Source organism: Peromyscus leucopus, chromosome 17, assembly GCF_004664715.2.
Source record: "Peromyscus leucopus breed LL Stock chromosome 17, UCI_PerLeu_2.1, whole genome shotgun sequence".
NCBI lineage: Eukaryota > Metazoa > Chordata > Mammalia > Rodentia > Cricetidae > Peromyscus > Peromyscus leucopus.
In genome coordinates, this window is record NC_051077.1 from 9,530,097 (window position 1) to 9,550,594 (window position 20,498).

The 20,498-nt window shown below is 43.7% G+C and overlaps 1 protein-coding gene and 1 pseudogene across 2 annotated transcripts in view; both read right to left on the bottom strand.

Moving 5' to 3' along the window:
- The window catches only part of Nek5 (NIMA related kinase 5), a 50,903-nt gene that overhangs the window by 12,303 nt on the left and 18,102 nt on the right, over positions 1 to 20,498 (bottom strand). For both annotated transcript variants that reach the window (XM_037211624.1, XM_037211623.1), the window contains exons 8-16: positions 18,517 to 18,571; positions 16,710 to 16,910; positions 16,552 to 16,634; positions 12,643 to 12,709; positions 11,933 to 12,049; positions 10,242 to 10,328; positions 7,931 to 8,023; positions 4,837 to 4,905; positions 3,150 to 3,276 (exon numbers count right to left, since the gene is read on the bottom strand). In XM_037211624.1, coding sequence (XP_037067519.1) covers positions 3,150 to 3,276; positions 4,837 to 4,905; positions 7,931 to 8,023; positions 10,242 to 10,328; positions 11,933 to 12,049; positions 12,643 to 12,709; positions 16,552 to 16,634; positions 16,710 to 16,910; positions 18,517 to 18,571 — 899 coding nt within the window. The remainder of the gene's footprint in view (positions 1 to 3,149; positions 3,277 to 4,836; positions 4,906 to 7,930; positions 8,024 to 10,241; positions 10,329 to 11,932; positions 12,050 to 12,642; positions 12,710 to 16,551; positions 16,635 to 16,709; positions 16,911 to 18,516; positions 18,572 to 20,498) is intronic.
- LOC114686277 lies at positions 16,051 to 16,148 on the bottom strand (annotated as a pseudogene).

The following is a 20,498-nucleotide window of genomic DNA, read 5'->3' on the forward strand; positions in this document are numbered from 1 at the left end:
CCTTTTTTCCTGTGGCTCATATCTGTCCAAGCTATCTGCCGTTTTTCTGCAGGGTGGGGGAAAGTATGCTCAGTCACTGGGCAACCTGTGTGTACAGCTAGATGCCTCTGGTGATAGTTAAAGGGAGATCTGGGACTAGAGGTAAGATTTGGGAAAGGAGGAAGTTAAGCTTAATTGGCACATCCGCTAGGCCTTCTCAAACAGGTATCCTGGATGCTTAAGTCTGTTCTTAGAGAGTACAGAGGTATCTCTGATAAGGTACTTTCCTCCATCTGGGGATGGACCTGGCCCGATGCTCCCAATGATGATAATTACAGGGAGGTTTGAACTGAGGTTCTAGCTGACCATAGCTGTCAGCGCAGAAGGTTATCTAAATATTCCTAGAAGTGGTTAGGTAAAGAGTTAAAGGTCTATAGAGTTGGTAATGCTGTAAGAAGGGAGGGTCCGAGCTAAATTGTGTAAAGCTATTACTTACTTTCACCTGACCTAGGCGGTGTCTCCTTGTGGAATTTACCTTAAATCAGGAGACTTGCATGTGGACTGTTATTACTGTTAGTCCTTGAAAGTGGCTAAGGGAGATATCTGATTCCAGAGGAAGCCTTCCCTGAGGCTGTTCTGCAAATACCTTGAATGTGTATGTCCAGAGAGTGGTCAGTCCACATTGTTAGCCCTTCTTAGGGGAAAGTCAATTGGGAAAACTATGAAGGCACACATGATTTTCATAACAGAATACAGCTGATATATAACAAGCCAAGTAACACCAAAAAACTCCTTGGAATTTAGCTTCCTCTGGAGGAATTCCTTAATCCCTCCAGGTAGTGACTTTGCCATAACTAGCTGAGTTCTTATGATATATTCCTGTGGCCCGCAGCAATGTAGTACTTGGAATTGAACCTGGGTCCTCTGTAAGAACAGCCAGAGCTCTTAATCGCTGAGCCATCTCTCTAATCCCAAATCCATTTTCTTAAGTTAAAAACCAGGCCTGTTGAAATGGCTCAGCAGGTAAAGGCACTTGCTGCCCAACCTGACAACCTGAGTTCAAGCCCCAGGACCCACTTGAGAACCAGCTCCCCCAACTTGTCCTCTGAACTCCACGTGGCACATACACAGAGTTAATTGAAAAATTAAGGAATTAAATTATACTATTCATGAAACTTCATACCATGCTTTAAAAATATTTTTATTATTAATTTTTGGCCTTTTGACCCTGGACCGTGCTACACGGCCTCAACTTCTGAACTTCCCACTTCAGCCTCCCACATACTAGGATTATAGGTGTGAGCCACCATACTCAGCCAAGTTTTCATTACTAAAGCCATATCTATTAATAATTTCTTTTATTCTGTGATATTTTCTACATCTTAAAATATTATTTATATACTTAGTGATTTTTTTGGTTGGTTTTTGAGGTAGTGAACTTGCTGTGTGGACCATACCAGCCTTAAACTCTTGACCTTTCAGCTTGGTCTTCTGAGTATTGAGATTACAAGTGTGTACTGCCACCCCAGTGTCTTTGTGTTTTGAACAACCAGTTTGTCCCTATTTAAAGTATATATATAATTATTTTACTTCATTTTCAAATATGTAACATTTTACGTATGAATTTTTAACATTTTGTTTTGTCGTACCATTATTTAGGATCAGATTTCATGCTTTTCCCAATGCCATGCTTAGTTTTAATTGTCTATTTGATATAATGAAGAATCAAGTGGAAAAAGAGTCTCAGTGAGGGGCTGTCTGGATCTGGGTGGCCTGTGGGCGTGTCTGTTGGGGACTTTCTTCATCTCCTTAGTTGATGTGGGAGAACTCTGCACACGCTATGGGCAGCACAGCTCTCTAGACTTGGCCCTGACTGTAGAAATAGAATGGAGAGAGTGGACTGAGTAGCAGGTCCATTGGCTTCTGAGTGCGGATGTGATGTGACGAGCTGCTTCAGTCTCTGGCTGCTCTGACGCTGGCTCCCTCCCGAGCCCACATCAGGTGGCTCACAACCTCCTGTAACTCCAGATCCAGAGGATCTGCCTCTGCCCCCCACCCCAGCACCTTCATGCAAGTGTGCACATAAACCCATGCAGGCAGCATGTATAAAGGCAATCAATCAATCCCTTTTTTAATTAAGGGAAGATCATTTATTAGGCACCTATCATTTAGGCAGGCACTTTGTACATATCATACATCAATCTTCTTGCTACATCAGCCCTGTGTGGTTATTACTACTGCTATTCCCCATGCCTCAAAGAGGAAAGAGGGGTTCAGAACGTAAAAGTAACCTGCAAAACAAGAAATGCCCCATGACCGGAAACTCCAGTGCTTGCCACTGGCTCCAGAACCCAAGTTTTTCATGGTTTCCTATGTCACCACGGTGCTCAGAAGGGTGACAGAACCCTACCTCGCAGCAGAAGGCATGGGGACAGAGGAAAAGTTCCGAGGCATCTCTGAGGAGGAGCTGCCCTGGGTGTATAGAAGGAACTGTCACCTTGGCAATGGCCTTGTCCTGAAGCAAAGGTCTCTGGGAAGGATACATGAGGTTGTAGTACTTGTCACACCTGCCCAGAGAGCTGTTCAGTAGGTACTGAGAAAGCCCCCTAAGTGTGGCATTGCTAGAAGTGCTGAAACTGCAGGAGTGGGTAGAACTGGTGTGTGTGTGTGTGTGTGTGTGTGTGTGTGTGTGTGTGTGTGTGTGTATACGTGTGTGCATGCATGTGTATATGTGTGTGTGTGTGTATACGTGTGTGCATGCATGTGTATATATGTGTGTGTGTGTATACGTGTGTGCATGCATGTGTATATGTGTGTGTGTGTGTATATACGTGTGTGCATGCATGTGTATATATGTGTGTGTGTGTGTGTATATACGTGTGTGCATGCATGTGTATATATGTGTGTGTGTGTGTGCGCGCACGCGCGCGCATGTGTATGTGTGTGCCCATGTATGTGTGTGTGTGCATGCATGGTGTGTGTGTGTACATGTGTGCATGCATGTGTGTGCGTGCATGTGTATGTGTGTACCCATGTATGTGTGTGTGTGGCAGGAAGGAATGCTGGATGAAGGGTATGTGCAGGGAAGGAGCCAGGAGCCCAGCGGAGAGAGTTGGAGACGATTGCGAATGAAAAGCTCTTTTCCTCCACTGCTTTCAAGCAACATGTACCTGCTTCAGGGCCACAGAGCTCCTCAAAGGCTCTGTCTGTGTAATTTTCATGCTCCTTTACAGCTCTGCACTCCTGAAACTTCATGCCATCTTCAAATCTCAAGGTATCATTTAGTTTATCCATTACCTAAAGAAATTTCACAGTTTTTCATGAGAAAGAAGCCATATTGGGAGTTAAATGCATGAATATGTGTGTGTCCAAATACTAATTTTTAAGCTACATGGTGATATATAAATATATAGAGAGAGATATAGATATACATATATGAACAAATCCATATAGTTTTAAAGGTGAAACCATTTTGACTGAGACAGAAGCATCAATGTTTCCATTTCTTCTTGCATATAGTAGCCAGCCTGATCATGGAAGAACTCAATTTCACCCAGGCATTCTATCTTCCGAATCACACTATTCACTTCAGGGTTTCCTTATCCATGCCCTGCTCTCAGTATCCAACATAATATGCTTCTTCTTCTTCTTCTTCTTCTTCTTCTTCTTCTTCTTCTTCTTCTTCTTCTTCTTCTTCTTCTTCTTCTTCTTCTTCTTCTTCCTTCTCCTCCTCCTCATTCTCCTCCTCCTTCTTTAAGATTCATTTACTTTTCTTTTATGTGTATGACTGTTTTATCTACATGTATGCCTGTATACCGCTTCTGTGTCTGGTGCCCAAGATCGCCAGAAGAGGGTGTTGGATCCCCTGGAACTGGCATTACAGATGATTGTGGGATGTCGTGTGGGTGGCGAATCAAACACCCCAGGTCCTCTGGAAGAGCAACTATTGCTCTTAACCACTGAACCATCTCTCCAGCTTCCTTTTTCTTCTTAAACCGGGGCCTCACTGTGTTGTCCACAGCGTTCTAGAAATTACCAGACTCACACAAGCATCCTACCTCAGCCTCCCCAGTAGTTGATACCATGGACACCAACCACACTGGACTTTACAACTGATTAGGTCCTAAAACTGCCCCTCATCTCCCATCACCAATACTAAAACGGTCATTTGGGGTCCAGGCAGCTAGTGGCAGAGAATCTTCCTTGCATAGCATGTAAGCTCTCTTCTCTAGCAGCACGCAAACAAAATGAGTATCAGCTATGATGTTCATATTTAACTTCTAGTAATCTAAAAGATGAATTCAGAGGAAATTAAGTGGAAAAAAGAAATCCGTTAATGTTGGAACTGACATTTGTTGGAAGTGCTGATGAAAGCTGAGATTATAAAAGGGATTAAAATCGAGTGATAAGATGAAACCTGGGTGTTTCTGTATGTGTGCATTTATTGCCACAACAAGGGCAGCCCAGACGCACAACTGGGATCTCCCCACAGGCAGCTGCCAAGTTGTGAGAACTAATTAAGACCTAAAATAAATGACACTTTCAGGTTACTTGCTCAGTGGTTTTAAGTCAGATATTAACTGTTGGCTATATACCATGCTTTTTTATTGGCAATAATAAAAAGTTAATATGATCAGGAAAATAACTCATTTATAAAAGAAACACAAATTAAAATGGAATAATCCATCCAAGGAAACAGTCTCATCTTTTTTTAATGAGAGGATAAAAAGCATCAGATACCTTGTTTCTAAGTGTATTTAGGGAATTCTCATTACAGCTTGTGCAACAATTTCACGAACCTGAAGACAGACTCACTTTGTCATAGCTGACCATGGCCATGTGTACATAATGACATACCTCATTCTCTTGGATGGCGTCTTCCTCAGAAATATACTTATCTAGGCTAATTTCAAACTTTACCCCTCTCTAGAATAAACAAGAAAAAAAATCTTAGTTTAGCAGTTCAATAGAGCCTTCCAACTACAAACCCTGGGGTCAGTTCATGTTGACAGCACACACACTTAAGATCACCAGTGTAGCACCACACCGTAGGGCTATTCCATAAGACAGTGGGAATCACCGAGCCAACCTAGACTGTAGGCATGAGCCCCAATCATCTTTCTAATATGCAAGCAAAAGACAAGAATGTTTGGATCTTGCCTGGCAGTGGTGGCACACGTGTTTAATCCCAGCACTCAGGAGGCAGAGGCAAGCGGATCTCTGTGAGTTCGAGGCCAGCCTGGTCTCCAAAGCAAGTTCCAGGAAAGGCGCAAAGCTACACAGAGAAATCCTGTCTTAAAAAAACAAAAACAAAAAAAAAGAATGTTTGGATCTTAGTCTATAGATATGCTTTGGAATTTTACTACCTTTTATGTTCTGAAGCCTAATTTGTTTCAAATCTTTCTTTTCTTTTTTTATTAATTTTTTAATTAACTTTTTTTCATTTATTTTATATACGGACCATAGTTTCCTCCTTTCCTCTCCTCCCATTTTCTCCCCACTCCCAACTCATATCTAACCTCCTCCCCATCCACTCCTCCTCCTGCATCAAGGATGGGCAAGGTAATCCAGCATGGGTGATAGGTTCCCAAAAGCCAGCTTGAGTGCCAGGGACAGGTCCTGATCTCACTGCTAGGAGCCTTACAAACAGACTAAGCTACACAACTGTCACACACATGCAGAGGGCATAGGTTGGTCCCATGCATGCTCCCTAACTGGTCCAGAGTGCATGAGCTCCCGTAAGCTCAGGTCAGCTGTCTCTGGGTTCCCCCATCATGACCTTGACACCCCCCCCCCCCCCCCCCCCCCCCCCCCCCGCTCATACAATCCTTCTTCCCTCTCTTCAGGAGGACTCCTGGAGCTAGGCCCAGTGCTTGGTTGTGGATCTCTGCATCTGCTTACTGGATGAAGTCTCTCTGATAACAATTAGGGCAGTCACCAATCTGATTACAATGGATGGCCAGTTCAGGCACCCTCTCCACTATTCCTAGTCTTAGCTGGGGTCATCTTTGTGGATTTCTGGGAGTTTCCCTGGCACCAGATTTCTCCCTAACCTGAAAGGGCACCCCATTAGGACATCTCTTTCGTTGCTCTCCCACTCTGTCCTGCCCCAACCCACCTCCCATACCCAGCCCGCCCAACCCGCTCCCTCAAGTTCCCATCCCTCCACCCCTGCCCCCAGTTTACCCAACAAATCTCTTCTATTTCCCACTCCCAGGGAAATCCATGCATCCCTCTTTGGGCCCTCTTTGTTACCTAGCCTCCCTGGGGCTGTGGATTGTATGTTGGTTATCCTATACTTTACTCAAACCTCTTTCAATATCCTGAAAGCTTAGAGAAAAACATAATTCTGTCACCTCATATCAATTACACATTCATAGTATCTAAATTCACATTGCTATATATTTCTATAACTTGATTTCTACATTGAATCTGATGCTTCATTTTAGAATAAAAACATTTTATTTGCCAAGAAAAGTTAATCATAATTCACTAAAAAATTAGGTATTCATCCAATTAAAATAGTCATGTACTTAACACTGGCATTTTAATGGGCAAAAATTCTATAATGTGACAAAATTCCCTTTACTCCAATGAAAATTAACCCAATCCAATTCAAGAATATGATTTTCTTATGCAGTATTGGGGATCAAATTAGGGCTTTGTACATGTTAGGTGAGTACTTTACCACTGAGCCACACCTCAGCCATAGAATGTAAGTTTGACAATTAGATGCTCTTCAGGCAGAGGTGGCCAGACTAGACTGTGGCACTGGATGTGGGACCTGGGCTAGATCTGGTGGGTTAACAGAGGATTGTCGAGGGGAAGGTCAGGCTAGACCCTCGAGAAGATTGCAAGGATCTGGCTGGTTGGAGAGGTAGAATTCTACAAATTCTTATTCAGCTATCCCTTTCCTCTGTGGTCCATACCCCTACACAATGAAGAACACAGCAGACATGGCTAAAAAGGACTCTGCTGTTAGAAAATGTGCACTGTCCTGGACTAGGCTAGGTAACACATGAGTCTGCAAATTAATGACATGATTTCAAGCAAGTCTCAGATACATAAAATAGGGGAGTTGGTAAAGGGAGAAGGCTCAGCAGGTAAAAGCACTTGTCACCCAACCTTGGTGACCTGGGATCTGTGGTGGAAGAAAAGAATCAACTCCCAAAAGTCATCCTCTGAGCTCTACATATGTCCTGCAGTTCATGCACACCCATACTAATCCACATACATATATCACACACATGTACACACAACAACAACAATAATCAATTAAATTAGGTGGTGGTGGCATGTGCCTGTGGTGACATGTGCCTGTGATCGAAGTGTTCTGAGGCAGAGGCAGTGGGGTCAAGAGATGAAGGCCATCTTTAGTTACATGAACTTCTATCTCAAACAAAACAAAAATGAAAAGAAAATAGGGCAGTAGGGCGGAAAATGAGCAGGAGGTGAGAGTAAAGCATGAAAATCCACTTGGCATTTGATTTCAGGCCTGGGCACTGGGCTTTAACATACGAAGGTCCAAGGAAAACATGTCCCATGCAGTGGGACGAGCTGGGTGAAGTCCCTAGAGTGGCAGTGTGACAGGTGATGATAAATATATGATAACATAGATGAGACTTAACACTAGTACTGCTTCCTGTACATGACAGAAGCCGGATGAAAGGGGACACTAAGGGATGATGGCATTTGTATGTCATGCTCTTCTTGTCCAGAAGATGCACACTAGTCCACTGTGACAGAAAACTCATGAGCAGCTGCCTAGGAGTGATGAGGGGGGTGGAGGCCAGGAGAAATGGGAAAGGAGAATGGACAAGAGAGCATGTGAGCTTTTGTAAGGTCCCCACCAGACTGAGTGGCACAGCAAGAGGTCAGACCTCTCCCTGACCCCTGGGACAGGAGCACCCTTGCTGGGAAGCTCACCCCCCCCTGGCAATAGCATCTCTACCTGTATCAAGGTTTCTTCTTCAGCTGCGTCAGGGTGGGAGTTCAGGTGATTCCTCTTCACCAAATAGGTTTTATGACTGAGGTCTGCATTCTCCTTTAATACAGATTACACACAGTCAGTGAGCTTGGCTCTGTAGACTGCTTACCAGCTGTCCCTCTCAGAGAGGATGAAGAGCTAGCCACAGACCCCTCCAAGCCTGCTTTCTTCCTCCTTTACCTTGGGATTGACCAAATTCACCAACTGCTTCTTTCACACACTCTAGAAATGCCTGCTCGCTGGCCCTGGCAGCATGCACAGCCTGAGTGTGATCCCCAGTACCCAAAATAAAGAAAGGCAGGAAAAAGAAAAGGAGGGAGGCATGCCCGATGCTCAGCTTTTCTGGACTCAGACTTCCCGATGCAGACCTGCGGTACATAAGGCTGTTGGCAGGCACAAGGCTCCCCGCCATGGATGAAGCTCTGCCCTGGAGAGACGCACCCCTTACATCCAGCACAGGCCACTTAGCTCAGACCGTGTAAAGTCCACCCCTCTTCTCAGTCCAGTCTCCCCCCACCCCATCCACATACATACATACATACAAACACTTTTCAGCCCTTCCACAGAAGCCTTCCTCCTAGTTAGCCTTCTCATCCTTGCTGCTATGCACCTACGAGGCTTGACTATGGCAGTCTTGTTCCATTATCATCTCACATGCATACTTTGAGTAGAACCGCATCTGCTAGGAAGCAGACGTGTCAGAGACGTACTCTTAGCTTGCCTTGTAACTGCTAAGTGAGTAATTGAATTTTCTGTGATAGGACATACGTAAGGTGCACTGGAAAAGCTCGGCTCGTGCTCACTTATACTACTTTTTGCACAAACGCTCAGTGGTGGAGGAAGGCTGGAGGCGGCAGGTCTGCTGCAGCAGCATGGCAGATCTATTCAAGGAGGTGCTAGGTGGCCTCCGCGGAGCCCAACCAGCCTCAGAGAAGGAGCAATCCAAGGTGCTGCGGGGATTCACAGTGTTGGAATACCTGTGTGTTTTTCACACAGCAGGTTAAATACAGGCTACCTTAGTCACCCCCTGAGGAGATGGCCATCTGCTGCAATTCTAGAAACCTGAGAGATGGAAAGATGAGTTTCCATTTTTCACCATTGTGGGGTTTTCAAGAGTGATGTCAACTGTGATCAGTACACAGTCTCATAAACAAAGAGGTATGTCCTGAGAAATGTGAGCACCATAGCACATACTTATACAGGCTAAAGCAGCAAGGACATCAGACAATATAGTCTTGTGAAACCACCATGTTATATGTGGTTTATCATTAACCTCAAATATCATAACTCCAGATATCTAGATCCCAACACAAACACACACACATGACCAACCATGACAATAGGCCTCCTCCAGAGGCCATTACGTCCTATGATAACTTATCATTACTAATATAATATATCATTATATATTACTACTAATATAATATCCCCCAAAAGGGAAAAGTGGCACTGTCCATGACCACACAGACTTGGAGTGCCTGCTCACAGTTGACTTTAATAACCTCCGGCCATTTTTACTCTCCTTACGGGCATGAGCCTATACTCATCTTGGACTTTGTGCATCTAATCCAGTTCTGTCCTAAAGCAGCTGCTCAGTAAACACTGGCTTTCTGATCACGAGGAAGACAGTATGTATTTTTAAGAACAGTGATTCCTAATTAAGATCCTCATATCTCATCACCATCCTGTGTGGCATCTAGTAAACAATAATGCTAATCTTCCGTTAGGTCTGATAGCTTTCCTACAAAGAAAGAAACCTGAAGGATCACCTCTTTCTCATTTCCTATGAGGAGATTGTGTTCTCCTCATGTGTCTATGTTTCTGTGTGTGTGTGTATGTATGTATGTATGTATGTGTGAGTGTGTATCGTGTGTGTGTGTGTGCGCGCACGTGTATGTCTGTGTGTGTTCATATGTATGTGTCCATGTGTGTGCATATGTGTATGTACATGTACATGTGTGAATGTACATGTGTGTGCACATGCACACATACATGCATGTGTGTGTGTGCATGTGTGCTTGTGTGTGTGCGTGCACGTGTGTGTTTGTGTGTATACACAGCCCACTCCCATCCACTAGGGAATCAGCCACTTGGTGTTTGGAAACACTTTTCAGCCTTCCCAGTCCTTTGTGACTCTGCCTACCCACAGAGCCTCTCTCCACCAGGAACCCAAAGCTGCCAGCCTAGCTTTAGATATTAAATGGCTTTTACTCTCTGGTCATTTTGTCACCACTAAATTGGCAGAACAATGTTCACTCTGGTAGACTGGCTTCACCTTGAGCTCTCTCCCCATCCTCTTCTGTATTTCCTTCATGTCGCTGTGGTACTGTTGGCGGATTTCCTCCAACTGTCTCCAATATTCCTGAAAAGCAAAACCAATGTACAACTTGAAAATAATCTCTACTTAGCCTACAATTTTTGAAGCACATAGTGTAAGTAGTCATCACAAAAGCAGTCACTTCTACATGTAATGATATGCTTGCTCACTTGGGCTGTGGGACTTCAGAGCCTGGCAGGGACACACGAGTATGGGGCAGAGATCTTTGTTTATTGCAATTCCAAATCATGTGCAGCCTCTCTGCACATTCCATTTTGTACTCATTGAACATGTTGCCCCTCAAAAGATGCATGGATGCTGGGGTGCACACCTTTAGTCCTAACTATATAGAAATGTGAGATGGGAGGATCACTTGAGTTCAAGAGTTCAAGACTAGCCTGGGTAACAGAGACTTCACTCATTGTCATCATCATCATCACTCATCATCACCACCATCATTATCATCATCATCATCATCATCATCATCATCATCATCATCATTATCATTGTCACCACCACATACACCCAAGTCTTATCACTCAGTACCTCAGATTGTGACCTTATTTGGAAATAGGGTCTTTACAGATGTAATTAGTTAAAATGAAGTCATGCTGGGGTACAGTGGGCTCCTCAATCAATATGAGTAAGCCTCTTTTGAAAAAGTGAGCACAGCCCAATCCCATCCACTAGGGACTTGGCTGCTTGGTGTGGACCCAGGGTCCCTCTAGTCCTTCTTGGAAACACCTTTCAGCCCTTCCTTCTGCCATCTCCAGTCCTTTGTGACTCTGCCTACCCACAGAACCTCTCTCCACCAGGAACCCAAAGCTGCCAGACTAGGCTGGGACTCGGGTAGGGGACCTTCACCCCCCTTCCTATCCTCCATCAAAGTCTCTCCAGACTTACCGTTGGTCCTGCAGCAGCCGGCCCACAGGAACCCTTCCTCCCAGAGCACCGACATCCTCTTCACACTCGTCCTCTTGGTGCAAACCCAGTGTCTCCCTTGTTCTTCCCCACAGCCTCTCTCAACCTTCCCTCCTAGGCCATCTCCATTCCTCTGTGACTCCATGCTGAACTGCAGAACAGCTCTACCAGAGACCCCAAAGCCTGCACACCTGGCTAGGACTCAGATCAGCCAACAGTAACCAAAGAACTGAACATCTACCCGATAAAAACTAGACCAGAAATCTACACCAAGAAGTACTTTAAACATCATCATCACTCCCAGCACAGATCCCAGCACACACACACACACACACACACACACACACACACACACACACACAACGACGATATGCCTCCTCCAGAAGCCAGCAACCTACTACGTACAGGCTTCTAGGTTCAAGCACAACATGACTACCCACATTGCTTCTGGTCTTCGCCTCCAAAAGCACAAGATAATATTACTGCTGTTTTAAGCTACATGTTTTGTTGTGTTTCACTACGATAGTCCTAAAAGATGTAATAAAAATCACATTATCAAACGCTTTATAAACTCAGCTCTCTGTGTCCATAGGGATGCTGGAAGCAATGTTGACATATGTCAAGAAAGGCTGCAGGGTAAAGGACCATCACACACACACACACACACACACACACACACACACACACAACACACACACTGGTGGTGGGCAGAACTGGGAATGTTAAACCTGGTCCTTCATTCTGTTCTTCCTGTACCGAAGCTCCTGGAGTTGAGTCTCCTCCCTGTGGCTTTGTAGCTTTTCTCTCCCATTGGGATGTGGCTCAGCAGAAGGTGGACGAAGACCCTGTTTATGGAAGGAAATAATTCATAAGGCACCCTTGCATATTCTGGCTTAATCTGGACTACTTACTCGAGACAAGAAGTATATCACCAAGCAATCTGCATGGGAGAGTGCTTGGTGAGTAGCAGAGTTTTAAGTGAAATATTAAATGCTTTAAGCAGCATTTTAAAATTGAACCATTGGTGATGTTGCTGTTACTTTTGTACTGTGACTTGGGTCTATTTGCTGAGCTGGTCAGTTGCAGCTCTTCTGAGGTTTAGCAGTCCCAGGCTGTGATAGTGAGAATAAGAACTTGAACTGATGAACAATTCAAAAGAAGATTGATATAAGCAAGGCCTGGAAGTCCATGCCTGTACTCCCCACCCAGGAGGCTGAGGCAGGAGGATCAGCAAGATTGTGAAGTCAGCTTGCTATAAATAATGAGTTCCAGGCCAGTCCTGGGCTATATAGTGAGATTCTGTCTATAAATTAAAAGTGAAAGTAAATGGTGGGTGGCCTTGGTTTTATAGCAGAATGAATTTGGACCCATCGATGTCTGAAGACAGAGAAGCTGTCAGAACATCCCTGAGCACTCCCCCAGTTGGAGTCTTACTCACCAATTGTCTTTCCACTTTTAACTTATATTGCTGAGCTTCAAATCTCCTCTGAAGATACGCAGCAGACCTGAGAAAATAGAATGTACCCCTTCAACATAATCTCCTCTTTGTCTGTCTGTCTGTCTCTGTCTGTTTCTGTGTGTCTCTCTCTTTCTTTCTTTTTTTTCTCTCTCTCTCTTCCTCCCTCCCTTCCTTCCTTCCTTCCTTTCTTCCTCCCTCCTTTCCTTCCGTCTTTTTGTGGTGCTGGGGATTGGCACATGCTCTGATGCTCAGAACCAGTACTCCAGTCCCTGAGTAGACATTCTCACTAATCATCTCAGGCACCAATTTGATGGGTGGATTTTCTCCTCAGTGATAGAACTCATAATTCATCTGTAGTCTGAAGTTCAAAGTTACAGAATACAACATCAGGAAAGAAAAGCTTTGGAATCAAGAGAAAAAATAAATAAAATGCTTTATAAAAGGAAAGAAAATGAGTATATGAGGAGACCTGGAGCAAACACCTGGTGATAAAGATGAAAATTAGAAGCTGGGTGATGGCGTCACATGCCTTTAATCCCAGCACTCAGGAGGCAGAGGCAGGAGAATCTCTGTGAGTTTGATGCCAGCTTGGTCTACAGAGCAAGTTCCAGAACAGCCAGGTCTACACAGAGAAACCCTGTCTTGAAAACACACACACACACACACACACACACACACACAAAAAAAAAAAAAAAAAAAAAAAAAAACCACAGAAATAGGTGAATATTTGAGTTTTGCAACTGCAAACCAAAAAATTTCTAGATTGCCTAGAAATCTCCAAAAGCAGAGGGCTCTTTGTGAACAGACTTGGTGTGTAATGGTGCTTGCCACCAAGCCTGGCAACCTGAGTTCAATGCCAGGGACCCACGTGGTGGAGAGAACACCAACCCTTGCACACTGTCTTCTGACCTCCATGCACACTCATGCACACACACTAGATAGGATTAATTTTAAAATGAAGTGGGGAACCTCAGTGAGGGATGCTGAAAAGGTTAGACAGAAAGATTCTAATCTAATGAGTTTCCTTTCTCCAGGGCAGGATTTGGTCTTTCTGACCTCAGATATGGAGAGGGGAGGGAAACAAAGCCAGACCTGGCTTCTCTCCAGCTTTGTGGGAAGACTAATCCACAACTCATTGCTCCCCATTACATGGCTGCCTGTCTGCTCCGGGCACCCACAGAAGCCCCAGAGAGCAGGGCGTGGTCCTCCTCTTTTCCCTCTTAATGAATGAAGAGATGATGCTACACTGCTGTGGGAACATTTAAAGTGATTGCCAGCACAGTCCTGCTTAGGTCTGGTCAAATCACTGTCAGACTTATGCCTGCATCCTCCTCCGCCCCCGCCCCCGCCCCTGCCCTCCCTTCTCTCTCTCCATTGTATAAGACAGGGTCTCTGGGTAGCCCAGATGGACCTCAAGTTCACAATCTTCTTGCCTCAGTCTCCCGGGGGGAGGGATTACAGGGCTGCACCACCATGACTAGCTATAGTTAACTTTTTTTAGGATGCTCAAAGCCCTGGATTAGAATCCTTTAAGACCAAAAATAAAAGAATTTAAGTTTTTAAAATTTTTCCAGACTATTAATATTGACAGAAGTTCAACAACTGAAGCTGTGTCTCACAGAAAGTCAGTTGACTTTGATACTTTACACCAGTAAGAGAAGTAATGACGAAGTATCACAACGTCTTTTTAATAGGAAAAAACTGTTTCTAGTATTATGTTATATATTTATAGTAATAACTAAAATTTAATTTTATTTACTTTATATTTTTTTTAGGAAGAGTATCATGTATTCCAGGTTAGCTTCAAACTCTCTATGTAGCCAAAGATGGTCCTGAACTCCTGATTCTGCCTCTCCCTGCTGAGTGTGGGATGATAGGCATCTGTTTTCTTCCGAGCTGGGAACTAAACCCAGCCTGATCTCATTAGACAAGCACTCTACCAACTGAGCTATATCCCCAGCCCTGAACAACTACTTTTGTAGAAAGGAGGAATTAATAGTAACTTGTACTGAAACAATTACTCATAATAATGACAAAGTAGTTAAATATAGTTATAAGAGCATGGATTATCAGGTCACTCCTATGCTGGTTAGCTTTTTGTCAACTTGACACAAACTGGGTCATCTGGAAAAAGGGAACCTTGGTTGCCTCCATCAGAATGGCCTGTAGGAACGCCTGTTGGGGCATTTCCTTGACTGATGATTGATGTGGGCCATCCGTGGACAGGCGGTCCTGGAATGTGTCAGAAAGCTGGCTGAGCAAGCCATGGGGAGCAAGCCAGTAAGCAGCACCCCTCCATGTTCTTTGCTTCAGCTCCTGCCTGCAGGGTCCTGCCCTGACTGCTCTCAGTGACGGACTGCGACAGGAACATGGAAGCCAAATAAACTCTTTCCTCTCCAACTTGCTTTGGGCCATGGTGTTTATAAGAGCCATAGAAACACTCTTCCTGACTCACTGCTGTTTGAAAAGTAAGCATATTTTCTAATATGTTTGCCTTGACCTTCATTAAAATTTAGTCTTTTTTCCCCTATATTACAAATGTAGACAATGGGCTTTTTCACCTCCTTAAGCATTCTCAATCTAGATGGATACAATGTCAAAATAAACACAACAAAGAAGCTCATCGATTCTCGTTATGACATGCTTCATTTTCAGTTTCTTGTGTGCATTTCCCTATCATAGACTCCTTTGAGAGATTTTCCACTCTCTGGGAGTCCAGCATGTGGCTACAGCCAGATCATGCTGTTTGTACTTTCTCTTCCATAATATTCACCCCTATATACACACTGAGCACCCCAGACCTTCTGTGGATTCTTGACACCCTGATTGATTTGTTCTCCTTACTTATTACCCCCATAAAACACCACCTGCATTCTCTGAGTTACATCTAGCTTCTCACATGATTTTCTTTTTATTATGTCTAAGATCCAAGCTTCAGCTCCAGTGGGCTTTGTAAGGTGAGTCTTAATGGGCAATCCACTTTTTCTGTTATAGAATAGACATCAGCTCATGAGTGTACAATAACTCATGATCTATCTATGAATATTCTACTCTATCTTCCTCCTGACCCCCATCACTTCAGGTCAATGAAAAGCAAGCTTTGATTTAGCCACTTCAAGCATCTCTACTAGCATGTCCTGTTTTGTGAAGGTTTCCTGACTAATCAGAAGAAAGAAGCTGAGTTCCCCAGGTCACTTCAGAGATAGATATACAACTTCTTGGGGACACCCACTTCCACCCATGTGACTAGATGATTTCTAGCCTGTTGATACACTTATATTTTCTAACTACCCATATTCTTCATGGTTATTGGAATTTCTCCCATGAATATCAGCAATATGTCAAAACCCATGGTATGATACACATATAATAAATGCTCTTTTTTAACATCACACAGTTACTGTGCTGGAATTGCAACAAAGCTTCAGACCATCACATTTCACAGTGGTGTGAAACCCAGTCATACTTATGAATCAAATAAGGATATGGATACTCCTCTTTCTGTTTCAATGCTAAAGATTGAACCAAGGTATCATCCATACTAGTCAAGTGCTACACCACTGAGCAACACCACTAACCCCAAGGAGTTGGGCTTTGGACTTTATTTGGGCAGGGTAGGACAAGATAACTTTGGGATTTTCTTTTTCAGGGTCAAACATAGCTTAGGTAGGTCTAGCACTTGTGATCTTTTTGCCTCAGTTTCTCAAGTGCTGGGATCACAGGTGTGATGATGCCCTGCTAAGAATTGAATTTGGGGTGTATTATTTCGTTTTTCTGATGCTGGGATTGAACTCGGGGTCTTGTGCAAGCTAGATAAGTAGTGTTCCAACAAGCTACACTCCCAGCTACCACAGATGCTCTTTGGTTACATGGTCACATGATCCTTACCGTGGACTACCTCCCCAGTGAGTTGTGAGATGGATAGCGGCATTCTGCACATGAGCGTGGGACTGAATTCTTCTTGAATGGACCTGAAATCAAATATACGTGTCAATGACTTAGCATCCAAAATCTCCACCAAAATCTAGAGTCACCCCCAAACCTACCTCAGGAGACATGTATCGGGCAATAAGAGTTTCTAAAAAAGGCCTTCTCAAAAGAGAATTAATAGATGGTCGATCCTGAGGAGACACTTTAAAGAGCTGAGGTATCAAGGACCGTAGGTCAAGAGAAAAGTGGGGTGATATAGGAGCAACACGTGCTTGACAAATCTTCAGAACCAGATGGTGTAAGTTGTTACTCTCAAACTGAAAGGACAAGGATAATTATACCGCATTAGAGACTAGCTGAGTACTGGTAATTAAAGTAAGAAGTACACCAAGAAACAAAAGATGGCCAGGTGGTGGTGCATGCCTTTAATCGCAGCACTCAGGAGGCAGAGGCAAGAGGATCTCTGAGTTCAAGGCCAGCCTGGACTGTTATATAGAGAAACCTTGTCTCAGAAAGCCAAAACAAACAAAAACCAAAAGCTGTCTATCACCTATCTATCTATCTGTCTATCTATCTATCTATCTATCTATCTATCTATCTATCCATCCATCCATCTACCTATCTACCTACCTACCTACCTACCATCTACCTACATATCTCCTATCTACCTACCTTCTGTCTGTCTGTCTGTCTGTCTGTCTGTCTATCACTGTGTGTGGCATTGGCAGAGGGACTTGAGCATGCCAGTCTCTGCCCTTGAGCTACATCCCCAGCCCATGAATATTTCTAAGCTGCAGTCGGAAGCACTGTGCTCTGCCCTTTCTTATCGTCACCTATCTGTCACAGTGGAACTTTAGACAGTTACTCCAAGAGATGCTGTGCTACTTAAAAACAAGATTTAAACTTTTAGTACTTTTATTTTGCTTTTGTTTTGGGTGCTACTTACTGAATGGATATGTGATCTACCTATGAACTACACCCCTAGTCCCTAATTTTAATACTAGCTTAAAAAGTTTCCTTCATTTTTAATTTTTTGTTACCAAAATACCATTTACTTACACTTAAAAAGTGAAAGGAATAGGAAGTTATAAATAGGAAAATATGTGTAATTTCACAACTCAGAGGTAGAATTCTGTATAATCTTTTCAAGAATGTTTATTTTACAGAGGTAATCATGCTGACAGGACATTTTAGTTTTGCTTTTTGAAATACTATAACATAAATATTTACTCATAAACTCATCCACAGTGAAGTCTTCCGTTGTATGAAAGAAGTATTTATTTATACATAATAATGTTGAACATGATGGTGGGGCAATGAAGTGCAGGTTTTGTTTAGATACCAACTGTGAGGACTTTCACATTAACAACAACAGTAATAATCAAGACAGCTGCGTAGACAAGAGTTGGCAAGCGAGTTGTCCTTGGGAAGTCCTGCCTACAGTATTGGCCTTGGTCTGAAGTCTCTGGGACCCGAGATTTGTAGAGAAATTCCACTCCTGCCTAAATGTTAAGAGTGGCTCTCTTTATCCAAGACATTTATGCAAATAATATGGTTTATTTTGAACATATGGTTTGCTTCTGGGAGCCTTGGAAGCTTTGCACAGGCCAGGCAATGGTGCCTATGTGTCCAACTTCCAATAAAGCATGGAGACAAGGGAGCCTCTCAGTCCTCCTGCCTCCACCTCCTGGGTTTATTTTGTTGTTGGCTTTGGCTTTTTAAAAATGAGTTCTCTCTCTGTTGCTCATGCTCATCTTGAATCCCCGAGTTGACAGGACCATAGGCACATGCTACCATGCCTGGCTATCCATGTATTTTTTAAGCAATATAACAAAACTAAACATTAGTCTTTTTCTCTCAGAAGTTAATTTCCAATACATGCATTCAATAATTCAAGATTCACATGATGATCAACATACTTACAGGATGCTTGAGTGTGCAGAGCTCATATAAGACACATCCAAGAGACCAAATATCCCTGGAGAAGAGAAGGGTTTACATGGCCAGAAAATGGAAACAATTATTGGTAGATGTGTTTGCCTCTTACAGTGCTTTGTGTTGGTATCGCTTCATTTTACTAGGCTGGCATGTTTTCACAAGGGCTCTCAGATATATTATCAATTCTAAGATAAAAGTTAAAAGAAGAATCGTTTGAAGTTCTTCAGAATCCTGGCACGTGACAGGTAAACACACATTACTACAATATGATAGGTGAATATTTACTCCATGTACCCAAAGACAATGTGTGTACAATGGAATTGGGGGCACATTAAAGGAGAGAGGCAAGACTGCAGAACGCATTGGTTTTGATTAAACAGATGGAAAATGGTTGGTTGAGGAAGATAAATTCTACTCAAAGCTCCTGACAGAGGAAAAAGTTTCAGTACATGACAGCATAGTCTCAATGAACATTTGAAAAACATGCTTGCAATATAGGATTGAATTTTGCTCTTTCCACACTTATTTTAAAAATACTTGATGTGGTGTTAAGGATTAAAGCCAGGGCTTTGAGCATAAGGCAAGCACTCTCCCACCCATCCACCCTCCCCCATTTCTGTTAGTAACTATAAGTATATGCTTGGTTTGAGTCATTTCAAAGAATAAAAAGGATAATTAAATCCAAAAGGCAAGAGAAAGTCTGAGATGTCAAAGAGGTCATCAAAGAGCCCTACCAAGGATTCAGTAGAGAAAAGTAGAGTGGGGCAGAAGTGTGGCTCAGTGGGAGGCCACGCTACAGTACAGGTAGGAGGGAACCACTTTTCTGAGGCATGATGCAGATGGTAAGGTCGGCTGGAATCACTGTTGCTGTCAGTGACAAGTTCAGAAGTCCCTCGTCTAAGTTCACTCTCCGGTAAATAAGCAAAAACACGGAGGGATGAGGCAGCTGCTAGACTCGCCCTCAGTCCTGGCTTCCTTGAACAAAGGGATTTTTAGTCAAACAGCCAGCGAGCCCACCCTTGTTCCGGCACCAGCCATCTCATACACCCCACAAATGGCCTGAGAAGACCTCCTCACAACAGTCTTGCCGAGGCTCCTAAAGACACGGTCTGGGCAATTGAAATAGTTTATGCTAAGTTGTTTTGCTTTATGTCAAAGCCCTAATGAACTCTAAATGATCCCACTGGAGTGATACTGGACAGGCAACTTGTGCTTAGTGCACACACGCCTTCTCTGGCTATGTAAGCAGGTGGGTCAAATTCCATTCTAGTCAGCTGAGAGCCTTCTCCTGGGCTGCCTCCAGGGTAACGCAACATCACAATAAAAGGCTTTTCTTGTTTACTGTTGTCCTCACTTATTAGTTTGTATTAATGTTAATAATATTTATTATATGAATTTATTATTATATGAATGTAATCATATCCACACATACTCATTCCTCCCAGATCCACTGCTGGGCGAAGAGTCAGTTTCCTTTTAGGTGTGACACCTCCCTACCCCCTGTAGGCCACCCTCAAGTGAGGTCACCCGTCCAGGAGTGTATGGAAAGCACAAACTGGGTTCTGGCCTACTTTTAGTAGCACACGCTGAACTGGTAACAGGATGAAAGCTACAGCAGAGACACTGTAGTGGGAGGGACAGGAGAAGCCGTGGGGACAGTCAGTGGCTGCCCAGCCAAACTGGAGAAGCACAAAGCAGCCAAATACTGGGCAACTGGAGAAGAAGCAGCTGGCCAGGTCAAGAGAGTGGCCAGGGCATGGTGGGCAAGGGGGGTCGTGGCAGTGGACGTAGAGATGGCAGAGAACTGAGGCTGAAGAAGGGTATAAGAAGCAGAAGAATAACAATCAAAGATTCTGGTTGCTGGAAGAGATCTGGAGAGCCATCAAGCCTTTGGGGGCAAAGGTCCCAGAGATGCCATGCTCCTGTAAGAACTGTGACAATGGCTGCTATCAATGACTGAATAATCT